Genomic DNA, 13,461 nt, shown 5'->3' with positions numbered 1-13,461 from the left:
CACACTTCCAGCTGGGAATCCACTCTGGTACCCCACTATGAAAATAACATTAGATGCTAAACAAGGGATGTCAGATATGCTAGAGGCACATCAAATACATCTGTGGCTCATTCTCATATTGCTTCACATGATTTTTTTGTGAGTGTGTGGGCGAATGTGTGTGTATGTGTGTGTTTTAACATAACTAGACTTGTCTTTTTTTGGACTTTTTCATTTTAATTAACTATTCAGAAAAAATTTGGATTAAATAGGTTTGCAATTAACAGTTAAATATTTAGAAACTTCTAATGTACTAAATTAATAAGTTTTACTCTATTAGTTGTACAAACAGTGTAAATATTTCAGAGTGTTGGTTGATGGTGAGAGAATGTCTATTGTCTAATAAATGTAAAAGATGAATGGACAGGACCTTAAACAGAGTGCACTTCATTATGGATACTCCTCTCCAAACACAAAATCTCCCTGGACATTAATAAGTCCATCCACTGATTGGCAGATGGGTTACCTTTCCTGACACCCTGGCCAACAACCCTAAAAGGGTTAGCTTTCTGCCACACCAGCAAAGACGCTCAGGACACACTCCTATCTGGGAAACCATTCTGGGGAACAAGATGAACAGACACTGACGCAGCTGCACTGGCTTGGCCCTAGTCCCTCCAGCGGTGTCCACACTGTGCATTGCAGCACTTGTAGAAGGTGGTCATTGGTTTGCCTGCAGAGAAGGTCTGAAGCTGCATGAAATAGACATGATGATGTTCCCATTTGGGACAGGGCTCTGCAGTAGAGTCAACACTGCCAGGCAGCTCCACCAAGCAAATCATCTACTTCTTTCAGCTTTGGATACTTCTGATTTGTTATCCTGAGGGTGATGTTGTGCATGTAGGGGCAGGTGTTACAGGCCAAACGGTGGCAGTGCTGTCCCTCCTCCTGCCTTGTGCCAGCAGCCAGGGGAGAAGAACAGCATGACTATGGACTAGTCCCACAGGCTCCTGGCAGGCCCCATGACAGCTGGGACCACAGCTGGCTTTGTCTTAAAGCAGTCATATTCCTAAACCAATCATGACTATTTTATACCCTAAACAGAATAAAGTGCCATTTGTAAATGTAACCTAAATGCTATTTAGAACCTTCACTACCTATACCAAATATCACAGAATGTTTGGAGTACAATACAGCTCATCTTTTTAAAAATATAAATCTGAAACCTATGTAACTTTACTAACAATTGTCACCCCAAGAAACTTTAATTTAAAAAAAAATGGATGTAGGGAACCACGGGGGTGGGGGGGGGGTGGGGAAACAAACAAATTTGGTTCTTCATATTGTGTTTTTCCAAGGAATATAAATTTTAGATATTCTATAATTTCCACAAAGCTAATATGCCTTTTCATCATACTTTATCATTCTCCACTAAAGGCAAGTACTTCTTTGACATGCATTGTGCTGAAAGTACTTTCTATCAATGAAAAATACTATTTTTAATTTAAAAATGTAAATAATTTAAAACTTAGACAAAAGTTGCAAGAATGGCCTTTTCCCGTATTTGCCAATTGCATTTTGCTGCATTTGCTTTATTATGTTCTCTCTTCCTCATACACACACACACACACACACACACACACACACACTCACTCTTTTTCTATCATTTGAAAGTACTCGTAAATTGAATTATTGTGCCTCTCTACTACTGAATACTTTATTGTGTGTCTCCTTAAAAAGATATTTTACTTAATCACTATCAATGATCAAAATCAGGAAATTTAACATTGATACAATATTATCTAATATCCCTATTTGAACTCGACAATCATTCTAATAATGTCCTTCATAGCATTTTTGTTTCCACTCCAACATCCATGTCAGGCATCAACTCTGTCTTGGGCACTGTCACAGTGGAGATCCATTTGCAGCTTCCAGTGCTGGCTGAATATACTATGAAGTTCCAGGTTCCTGAGAGTAGTTCCTGAAGAGAAAGAAAGGTCTGGAAGAGAGAGGAGGTACTCGGAGTGGGAGATTAGGAAGGGCAACTCACAACCAACGACGGTGTCACCAAAAAAGGAAAGGAAATCAAGCCTGTCCCTCTCCCAACTCCCCATATCCCTCAAAAATGTAAGGAAAAGAAGTCCAAACCGAAACTCACTGGGGACAACCCAGCTAAAGGGGAGGCGAAAAGACAGGAACGTGGGCACTAAGGTAAACTACTCAAGCAGATGCCTCCCTGAGAGGAGGGAGAAGAGAGCGCGGAAGCCCGAGAGAACCCAGGGCATCCCGGTGAAGTTGAAGCGTTTTTTGCTCCCCTTTTCAGCGGGGGTGAGGAAGGCACTGCATTTTTAACACAGCCACACGGTTCTCGCCGTTAAGTGACAACCATCACCCCAAATAGCATACGTGTTACTCCAGAGCCCGAGGAATGGCCACGGGAGGAGGGAGAGGGAGCGGGACGTCGCATTGGGTTTGGTGACTAGGACTGGGGAGAGGGAAGGGGTGGACATCGGGGAGACGGCTGGAGCCCGAGGATCCCCGAAGGGCCAGGACGGCGCGGACAAGGGTAGGGGCCACAGAAGGTGGGGGGAGAGGTGGTGGCGGTGCTGGCAGTGGGGCGCGGGGCAGCCCGGGGCAGGAGGCAGGGGTCGAGGCGCGCCGGGCCCTCACCGCTGCTGAGCGTGGACTCGCAGTGCCAGATGTCCAAGCTGGCGGGCTTCCGGCAGGACTCCCACAGGGACAGGTAGTACTGGTGGTCGGCCGTGACCCAGGCCGGGCTCAGCACGGCCCCCAGGTCCAGACACAGCGCCAGGAAGATGCACACCAGCCCGACCAGCTTCAGCGGGGTCAGCACCGACACGCGCACCTCCTCCATGCCGCTGCCCGCCGAAGCCATGTCCCGGGCGCCACAGCCGGACGGCCAGTCGGAGGCGAGGACGCCAGGCGGGTCCGGAGAGCCGGGAGGCCGACCTCCCTTGGAGGGAAGCGGCCCCGCCGCGCCCGCGCCCCCGCCGTGGGTAGATGGGTCTTAAGGAGCCGCCTGGGGTGGGGGTGAGGGTCACTGGCAGCCGCAGTGGCACCATCCTACCGCAGACTTTTGCCACCGGTCTGCGCCCGCTGTGCTCTGCCCCGCCCCTCCCTGAGCTGCTGGAAGCAGCACAGCGGAGGGCAGGGCGGCGGTCCATACCCAGGCGGGTATCAGGCTCCTGTTTCCTATGCAAGAGGCTGAAGCCAGCGTGCGCTGCCTCGTCTCTGCCCAGGGACTCAGAGCCCATCTTCGCTGTCTGCCTTGAGACTTAATTTTTCAGACTTAGGAATCTTTAGAAAAAACACACACCAATCTAATATTTTGTAAAGTGGGATCTCAATAATAAAGCCCACAAAAAATGTAGACCAATACATTAACCCCCAGGGATGAGTGAAGAAATCTGGCATGCAGGAATTTTAAAAAATGTATTTTTGTTATAATCAGTTTTAAAATGTCATTATTCTTGGCCATCTGTTGTGTTGTAAAAATAATCTTGTTTTACAGAAGTAGCCTTTTACTTTGCATTGATTAAAATAAGTACCTCAGACTTGTGTAGTCTAAAGATAGCACTGTATTACATAATCTATGCAAACTCTTTAAACGCACTATAAATGTGTTATTCCTCTCCCGTTTCCTCTATCACCCCACCACGGAATCCCAAGAGATTCCCAAGTCTTTAGAACAACCCTTCAGTGGGCAAGGCTGTTATAACCATTGTACAGGAAGATACCTGAAGTCCTGGAAGATTAAGTGAGAGATAATAAATGTGCTTTTATTATCTTTTATGGCCACCTGTGCTTTCTAGTTTAGATTTTCTTTGTACCACAATATGTTATATGTCATATATATATATATCAGAGCTCATTTAACAAACCTATGTCTACTCAACTGATTCACCAAATTAACTAACACTCTCCACTATCTCTCTAAAGCAAGCCAACTGATGCCCAGGGCATACTCAAAACTCAGGGCTAGTACGTTGCTCTACTGTAAGCCCACTCCCATGGGAGATGAATGTTTACCAAAGATGATATGTTTGTGTTTGTTATGATACCTGTTTACAGTACTTGTATATGTTTTGATAAATGCATAATTTAATTAATATTTAAAAGCAAGAAAACAATATAAGAGAGAGTAGCTCATATGAAAAATAAGTTGAATACTTTGGTATGATTCCATACAGATGAGACAATTTTTAAAAATTGTCAAATTAAATGTGGAAAAAGCAATGGAAAAACTTTAAATAATCTGAAGAAAATCTAGATAGAGTATAAATCTAGGTTGACTCCTCAGTGTCTGAGTTGTTTTTCTACTTAATAATAATGGAATAGACAATATGAATAGGCCTATATCTATTAAAGATATTGAATCAATAATTAATAAACTTCCAAGACAGAAAGCACTGACGGAGTCACTGATGAATTCTTCCAGAACATTTAAACAATTACATCAATTTTCTACAAACTCTTCCAGAAGATAGAAGCTGAGGTAATACTTCCTAACTCATTCTGTGAGGCCAGCATTATCCTAACACCAAAATCAGACAAGGACATTATGAGAAAAAACAAAAAATAAAAAAACACCAACATCTCTCATGAATATAGATGCAAAAATCCTCAACAAAACATTGGCAAATGAAATTCAACAGTGGATAACAAAATTAGACACCAAGACTAAAATGGCGTAGGCAGGTACCTAGAGGGTATTATGTCCCAATCACTGTAAATATTGTAAATGATTTCCTCCAATCTAGAGAAGTAAGTCTACATCTGACAGAGTCCACCTCTGAGCAAACTGTCAACCCTAAAACCATTTTGCTTCACAATCACATCTTTTATTGTTTTTAAAAAAAGCATACTTACAAAAAGGGGTATATTAATTTAACCAATAGCAATTAAATAAGTGCCATGTACGAAACACCAAATCTAGAACAGAATATTATCAGGACCTCAGAGCTGTCTGTATGCTCCTCACTGATCTCCTATTCCTCTCTTCAATCTAGATGTACTCATGGTCGAAAAATTTATATTACTTATTTTCTTGCTTTTATTTTATATTTTTAACTTATAAACAATTTGTTATTTAGTTCTATCTCATTTAGTGCTATATGAATATAACCTTAGAGCATGCCTTTTTTCTGTGACTTTTTTGAACAGGCAGCTGCTGTACATTCATTTTTTTCTGTTGTGTAATATTCCAGTGCATAGTCATACAATGAATGAATATGAATCCATTCTCCAAGGGGAGCCCATTTGGACTGATTCCATTTTTGCCTTTAAGAACAACGCTGTTAAGAACATTCTCAAACAACCCAATTGAAAAATGAGCAGACAACCTGAAGAGACATTTCTCCAAAGAGGACATACAAATGGCAAATAGACATATGAAAAAATGTTCAACATCACTAATCATCAGAGAAATGCAAATAAAAACCACAATGAGTTATCACCTCACCACAGTCAGAATGGCTATCATCAACAAGACAAATAGTAACAAGTGTTGGAGAGGCTGTGGAGAAAAAGGAACCCTCATACACTGTTGGTGGGAATGCAGACTGGTGCAGCCGCTATGGAAGGCAGTATGGAGGTTCCTCAAAAAATTATGAATAGAATAACCATATGACCCAGCAACCCCTCTCCTGGGTATCTACCCCAAAAATCTGAAAACATTTATACATAAAGACACATGTGCTCCAATGTTCATTACAGCTTTATTTACGGTGGCCAAGACATGGAAACAACCAAAATGTCCTTCGATAGATGAATGGATAAAGAAGTTGTGGTATATATATATATATATACAATAGAATACTATTCGGCGGTGAGAAAAGATGATATAGGAACATTTGTGACAACATGGATGGATCTTGAGAGTATAATGCTAAGCGAAATAAATCAGACAGAAAAAGCAGAGAACCATATGATTTCACTGATATGTGCTATATAAACCAAAAACAACAAAAGAACAAGACAAACAAATGAGAAACAAAAACTCATAGACACAGACAATAGTTTAGTGGTTACCAGAGGGTAAGAGGTGGGGGGTGGGAGATGAGGGTAAGGGGGATCAAATATATGGTGATGCAAGGAGAACTGACTCTGGGTGGTGAACACACAATGGGATTTATAGATGATGTAATACAGAATTGTACACCTGAAAAAAAAAAAAAGAACATTCTGTAAGCACTGCTTAAGGCACATGTGTATGTGTTAAGTACTAAAGTGTGGACTTGTGGATCATAAAGTATGATTTGTTTACTTTTATTGGCCAATACTAAATTGTTTTCCAATTTATACTTCTACCAGCACTGTGTGAAAGAGAGTTCTGGTTGTTCCACCTAGTCATGAATAGTTGCTATTTTCTAAATGTTTCATTTTTACATTTTTTTGAGTGTGTAGAATCATTTCTGGTATATGGGGACTAGCAGACTGAAAGAACGTTAATTTTGTAAAATCATCCTATTTCTATTTATTTAGGAGAGTCACTATGTGGCCTTGTTCCAGTTCTACAACATTCCATTCAACCTGAAAAATGTCAGCTAGCGATTCTGTGTGGAAATACAAATTATTTGATGTTATCAGAGCTTGTTAATTTGAATATTTCTAACTCAAGGGACCATTGCCAGAAGATGGCATAAATATATTAAATAGAAACATGAAAAAATATTTAGAGACACTTTCCTGGTTAAGAATTATAGAGAATGCTTTAAAATTATAGTGCACAATCCAATTTTAATTTTTCCTACCTCACTTATATTCTCACAGAGCTCTTTTGTACACCAGAGGCAGTATGTCTTATAAAATTCACACCTGTTCTTTTCACCTACATTAATACCTATAAATAGAATTTTTAAAAGGTAAAATTCTGTTTCAGTCCAGAGTTGAGAATCTAGAAAAAAATGAAATTCTTATTTCGGTTGACTTTTTTCAATATGAAATACCTATTTATATGCCACTTTGATGTAAAGAAACACTGATAAATCAGTTAATATTTAATGAATAATTAGTAGCATTGCCTTTTATATAATAATTTATAATAAAATGCATTTTGATCACATTCAAGAGACATATAAAGAATTTTATGCAATGCCATTTATAATGCTTTATAACAGGTTGATAGAACATTATTTAGGACCTGCTTCAAGCATGAAAAAGGTAAAAACAAGCCTCCTAATGACAGAATCTCCAAAGTCTGTGTTCCCATTATTCAAGCTTCTTAAATCATTTCTAAATGGTACCTCAATTTGAAAGGCAGCTGCCATTTCTTACTCAGCTTTGCCCACAAGCAGGAACACAATGAATCCACAGCACTCAACCCAGAGTGAGCGGTACAGCCTAGAACTGCTGGGGGCAGTGGTAGCAACAGTTCCAGAGCATTGCTTGTCATCAAAGCCTAGAACATTCTGTTATCCCTTTTAGACAGATTCTAAGCAGGAGATGTTGTAGAGAGGAGTTTATGACAGATTTTTTAGATAAACCTTTCAAACTAATTTAATGATACTAAACCTAACTTCGAAAGGAGTGCCACCTACCATTGGAAAATGGGACATTTCCAACCGTATGTGGCCTTTTTTTCTCCTTTCTGGCGTCTTCATAGAAATGTCATCTTAATTCAGCCATGGCAGATCCATGGATGTAATAACCACTTCCAGACACTGCGATGAGGAGAAGAATTCTCACTGGCCTCTCCTCGAGGTAAGGAGTCAAGCACACCTAGCTCACTTTGGGTGGATGGGGAGGAATAGAGGTATCCATAAAGGTGGGTACTTCCTTAGCCACTGGTCAGAAAGTAAGTTTGAGGAATTTAAGAATACGTTTTCATTGTAGAGCCTCTTCTCCTTCATGGCCCTGGTCTGCTTTTTTTTTTTTTTTTTTTTTTTAAGGGACTAAACCTTTGGCTAAATTCTTGAGCATGTACAATCAGAAACACGACATTTAAATAAAATAGGATAATACATTTTGCATACATTCAGGGAAAACAAAGAAAGAAAAAGAAAAGCTCCTACAGTGCTACAGTGAACACCAATCCAAAATTTGACAAAAGAAATGTCACATTTAAAAAGATCTATTTAATAATATAATTTCTTTGTAAATAGGAGATAGTTGTCTAGCCAATGTCTCCACACCTTGTGAGTTCTTACTTGTGTGGGGAGAAAGCAACAGAAACGAGCATCAGGCCTGGATCTTAGCCGCCCTCCCTTTCCCTGCCTCCTCCCCAATCTATAGATTTATAAATGAGCGGCGTCATGGATGGAAGATGCGATATGGTTCTACAGCTCACTGATGTCTGTGTGTATATGTTTTTTCCATATACACAAACTTTTAATAATTGCTAAGGCACCATAACATGTCCTACCTGATTCTTCCAAGAAGCAGAAGAATCAGTCACAATCTATCAGAAAACAACTGTTTGCCAAGGAACACTTTCAGAAGCACTAACCTTTGTTTAATGTTATTCAAATTTGTTATTGATAGGTTATTCAAAGGATAAATGGGATAGCATCGATGCATTCATACTAAGAAATATTGGCACTGTGCTAGGCTCTAAGGATACTATGTTGAATGAAACAGAAAAAGGCCCTGCACGTCCATAGTTTATTGTCTAGGAGAGACAGATAAATGAATTATAACATAAATAGGTTCAGTTAAGAGTCCTGATGAGTGCTGTATAAAGCGTAAGTTTGTTTTGTTACCTAAGGAACCTAATTGCCATTGAAAACTCAAGGAAGGCCTCTCTGAGAAGTCATCATGTACAACATGTCTTCAAGGATGAGAAGAAGCCAGGCATGGAAAGGGCAAAGACAACGATGTACAAAAGCCCTAAAGTAAACACTTGGGTATTTGAGGGAATGACAGGCGGTCAGGAGTCCATAGCATAGGGAAGGCAGAGCAGGCTATTGGAGTGGAGTTTGTAGAGGAAGGCACAGGTCAGCTCCCAAAGGACTCGAGATACTATTTTTTAGGCACAGTGGGAAATCCTTGTCAAGATGTGGGGAGGAGATGGCATGATCCAGGTGACACTTCTAGCAGATCACTCTGCAGTTTACACAGAACAGATGTGTTGGGGAGGGAATCTCCCCGCTTCCCCTCTTGGTTCTCATGGCTGGTCAAATAATTAAGATGATATACAGCAGATTAACAGGAGAAAATCAAATTTAATACATGCACACAGGGAATTCTATTCTGATTCTGCATCTACTCATGCTCAATGAATACCAACTGGCAGCATTTCTTCAGAGCAAATTGGGGATAATGAGTTGACTGCCTCTGCAGTATTTCTTCTTGAGTCAAGTGATTCCTCTCAAAAATATGATTTAGTAAATCCTCATTTTTTTTTTTTTTTGTGGGAGCTGTTTAATTGGAGGGTTGTGGAAAATCTCCTGGAAATGATGTAATCTATCCAACAAAGGTTCTAGTTATGTTCTGGGAATTCAACAGTCAGGAAAATTGTGTCCCTGCCCATGACACAGACTCTCTCAGAATCTATGGAGACCACCTCACCATTAGTTTGTTACATAAAGAAAAACTGGCTGCTGCAGACTGTGGTCCAGATGTATAATCCCAGCCGAAAACAGACACTGAAGCCACAATTCTGATGACAATTTAAGCCAACTTAAGTTTATTTATTCATTCTTCATTGAGCCCTATGAAGAAAGTTGAAAAATATTGATTATAGGTTCAGATAGTATTTTTTACATGTTTCCTTTTATGTCAAAATAGACATCAAATCTAGAAGGCTAGGATTCTCATCTTTAATTGATGGTTCTCAATAATACTACAAATCTATCACTTTCCACAAATCATTCCAATATGCACTATCTCACTTAGTTATATGGGAATTTAACTTTGATTGTGGGGTTCAGTTCTAGTACCACTTCAAAAAGAAGGTGGAATTTGAGCTGACCCTTATGGGGGGAGGCATGAAATCTGCATGAGTGCTTTTCTGTGAGAAGATCACATCTCTCTGCATGTAAAGTATGTAGCCCCCAACACAGTACTGTTGATGCCAATGCAGGTGCCCGGCCATTCCTCCCTCTTAATGCCCTTTTACCCTTTCCGCTATGGCCGTGCCATGGCCGTGCCTCTTACCACTACAACACCTGCCTGCTGGGCCTCTTTCAATATGGGAATATGGCTGAGGGTTGTGTGCGGCACTGCCTAGACTGGGAGTCCAGAGGCTTAAGTTCTAACCCTAATTTGCAATGGCTGTACAATATTTGACTAGTTTCATCTATTAAAAACCAAGCAGAGTGGTTGGCAATGTGATCCCTTAGGTGACTTCTTTTAGTGTAGGGCTATTTACAGACGTGTGGACAGGGTTAGGGGAGGATGTTGAGGCACCCAGGGACCTGTGCCAACAGAAGCCTTTACCACACCTGAGGGGGAAAGGCGTTCTGGCAGCTGGCAGGAGGGGTCGCTGGCAGGAGCTGTAGCTGTGGAGGGGCAGAGCCACTGCCAGAAATGCCCTAGTCGGGAGGAGGTGAGAGGAATCAATTCCATGACCTTGCTCCCTTCCTGCCCTCTAAGATCCTGCTGACACCTCCCACTGGCCAAACCCAACACAAACCTGAGTTCATAGGGGCCCAGGTGATGTATACGGCCGGGCTCAGACTCCCGGGGCACAGAGAAGAGCACAAAATAGCTTTCAGTGGGCCCGGGGCAGATGGAACATTATCCCCCAGAGACCCTGAATCATGATTTGGTTGATCTTTTTGCAAAGTGACAGGTTCTAGCTGCCATTTATTTGTTTGATTGTTTATTTATTTAAACAGCCTTTATATCTATCTCTTTGCAAATGGTCTCTAGTAACCTGCTGACAGAGTATCCATTTCACAAATCAGCCAGTTGAAATGCACTGTGTCTTTAGCTTGTGTTTGTTAGACTTTTCTGCAAGCCCTCCCAAGGGACCTGCATGGTATAATAGGACAAGTGGTTGTATCTGCAGCCGGAGATGATGACACTATTGACATTTAGATTTTCACATGGTTTCCCCAGACGATGTCATGCTGTGAAGAGCAGCACAGTTGCCAAACTGAAAATCAGGGAATCAACAGAAGTATACATTCCATAAACGTGAATTTGGGGAGGCTGTATACATAGCAAGGACCGTGTGAAGTGACAAAAAACAAAGGACATCTCATGAAGTCCGGGCAGAGAACGGGAATGGAAGGATAAGCCTCGGCTCCCCTGTTCTATTCTTCGCTCCTCACAGAAGACCGTGTCTGCCTGGAGATGGTACAATTTCAGACCTTGTGCAAGAGGTATGTGGGGGAGTCCAGGGTGTCCCCATCCATGACTAACTATTCAGTGAAAACAGGAGGGAAAAGTGGACACTTTCTACCCAAGTCCTTAGTGCTCACGATGCAGTGGCTGCTGAGGTCTGATTTAGCCCCTCTAGTCCGGGGAGTGAGCAGTGGCTTATGTGGTATCTTCTCGGTGATTCTAGGACAGGTGTCCCTGTTCCCAGACACCTTCAACATAAGCTTCCCTCCATCTACCCCCACCTCTTATTACCCCTCCCCTCTCCCTCTAGAAAGTCCCATATTATTACCTCCCAGGGAAGAGCACCTGAAGGTCCCTATTAACTTAACATGTGAAGAGGCTAGCCCATATGGGGTCACAGATTAGCGACCGTTCAAATCTGGAGCATAAATGGTTTTGATTAATGAGGCACTAACTAACCTGGTATGGAGAGAAGACACAGGCAGGGACGCTGCAGAGACACTAACTAACATGGTATGGAGAGAAGAGGACGCTGCAGAGACACTAACTAACTAACTAACTAACTAACTAACTAACTAACTAACTAACTAACTAACTAACGTGGTATGGAGAGAAGAGGACGCTGCAGACACTAACTAACGTGGTATGGAGAGAAGAGGACACAGGCAGGGAGGGATGCTGCCATCAGAATGGGGGGGGGCAGATGTTTCACCTCAGCCTCAGGGAAGCCAGCAAAGTAACACACTTGACTCTCAAAGGAGGATGAGATGTGGCGACCAGGGACAGAGAGGAGCTGTGACAGGATGAGCCTCTGGAAACCCCACTGGGCCCAGCTATTCCACAGTGATGTCACTCACAGGGGCACAGTCCAGCAGTGGGGTCTCTGAAACTGAGCCCAGAAAGGCAAACACGTCCTGTTCAACCTGCTCTCTGAGTCAGTCCCCTGTCAGGGTTTCTTAGTCCTGTGCTCACTATCCTTCCTTGATCCTGGTTCACTGCAGGTTGTTTGTTTTTTTTTATACTCCTCACAAGGTGATAAGCCCCCAATCTACTACCCCTCTGTGGGGACAGAGTCCCAGAGAACAATTTCCAGGTTCTCGGTCTCGTGTGGGGAGGTGCTGGCTCAGGTAGTGAATGACCGTGGACTGTGATTGGTTGGCCGTCAGCTGTGACCGGTTACCCAATTGGCTACTGATGTAACTGCGGAGCTGCATTGATTGGTTGGTTGGTTGGCAGGCAGAGAAGTGAATGGCGGACTGCGGATCCTGTGGCTACTACTGTGTGTGTGTCTCGAGAGGCCGCCAGAGAGAATATAGTGGTGTGAGTCCCCTACCTACGGCTCCGTGGGTGTTCCTTTTTGGCCTAGCCATATTCTGCGTTCTTGTGTGGGGAGTGGGACCAGAGGCCCGGCAGACCGCCCCGCACGACACCCTCTGACATCGTATATATCTGTTACAATTCCATTGACTATATTTCCTATGCTGTACTCCACATCCTGTGAATATACATACATATATATATATATATATATATATATATATATATATATATATATATATTATATCACAAATATACGTATATATTATATCACAAAAGAACTCCAGTGAGTGTGAAGTTGAATAATAGTTGGCATTCCATATTACTCAACTTCACAGTCACTGGAATTCTTTTGTGATGAGATTCTTCCCGCTTATTTCAGGAGACTTCTGGGGTTAAACAAACAGGAGGTCTGTGAGAGTCCCTCAAGCACATGTGCTCCAGTGTCACAGCCTGTGGCTTGTATAAAGTGACCACGTGGGGCTTGATCAACCTGCCCCTCAAACGACATGGGCTTGTCTAGGATTCCATTGTGAGGCGAAGTTAGGAAGCCAAGCAAAACATGAGAGCATTGTTCTTACCTGGGATTGTTCATGTGTGTGTGTCTGTGTATGTGTGTGTGTTGTGTGTGTCTGAATGGAAAAGAAAGATCTTTGAACCTCATGTATATAACTACGTGGAGTCTTTCCAGATTATGATTTACCATATAACTGTGGGGGTTCAGAATAAGCCATCATAAAATGGTGTGTGGATTATTTTGAGCTAAAGGCAGCTGTGGCCATACAGGCTCAAGAGAAACTTGTGCTCCCCTTTTAACTATCTAGAAGAATTTAATTTAGGAACCAGGCCCAACATAAGAGCTATCACCAGAAATGACTTTTTATCTACCTAAATGTCAAGGCGAACCAATAA

At 42.1% G+C, this 13,461-nt stretch overlaps 1 protein-coding gene and 1 pseudogene across 2 annotated transcripts; both read right to left on the bottom strand.

The window, feature by feature from the left end:
* Positions 1 to 331: 331 nt before the first annotated feature.
* On the bottom strand, positions 332 to 1,213 carry LOC109460287 (DNA-directed RNA polymerase III subunit RPC10; annotated as a pseudogene).
* A 114-nt stretch (positions 1,214 to 1,327) lies between these two features.
* On the bottom strand, positions 1,328 to 3,758 carry LOC109460286 (transmembrane protein 47). 2 transcript variants are annotated; one of them, XM_019755534.2, is made up of 2 exons: positions 2,653 to 3,758; positions 1,328 to 1,963 (listed from the first exon to the last, which is right to left on the bottom strand). In XM_019755534.2, the coding sequence occupies exons 1-2, from the start codon at positions 3,255 to 3,257 to the stop codon at positions 1,933 to 1,935; spliced, it is 636 nt and encodes a 211-aa protein (XP_019611093.2). In that variant the 5' UTR covers positions 3,258 to 3,758; the 3' UTR covers positions 1,328 to 1,932. The 2 variants fall into 2 exon arrangements, with proteins under 2 accessions (XP_019611093.2, XP_074179890.1); XM_074323789.1 differs by having other exon boundaries at positions 1,375 to 1,981; positions 2,653 to 3,748.
* Positions 3,759 to 13,461: the final 9,703 nt, after the last annotated feature.

This window comes from Rhinolophus sinicus, chromosome X (genome assembly GCF_036562045.2).
Source record: "Rhinolophus sinicus isolate RSC01 chromosome X, ASM3656204v1, whole genome shotgun sequence".
In the NCBI taxonomy this organism is placed as follows: Eukaryota; Metazoa; Chordata; class Mammalia; order Chiroptera; family Rhinolophidae; genus Rhinolophus; species Rhinolophus sinicus.
The sequence above is the reverse complement of the archived record's forward strand: the minus strand, read 5'-3'. Positions and strand labels throughout refer to the sequence as shown.

Excerpts from the sequence above, each read along its gene's own strand:
- LOC109460286 (XM_019755534.2), bottom strand. The coding sequence starts at position 3,257 with ATGGGCTCTGAGTCCCTGGGCAGAGACGAGGCAGCGCACGCTGGCTTC. Across the intron at positions 1,964-2,652 it reads CGAGTCCACGCTCAGCAGCG|GAACTACTCTCAGGAACCTG; the intron begins GTGAGGGCCCGG and ends CTTTCTCTTCAG.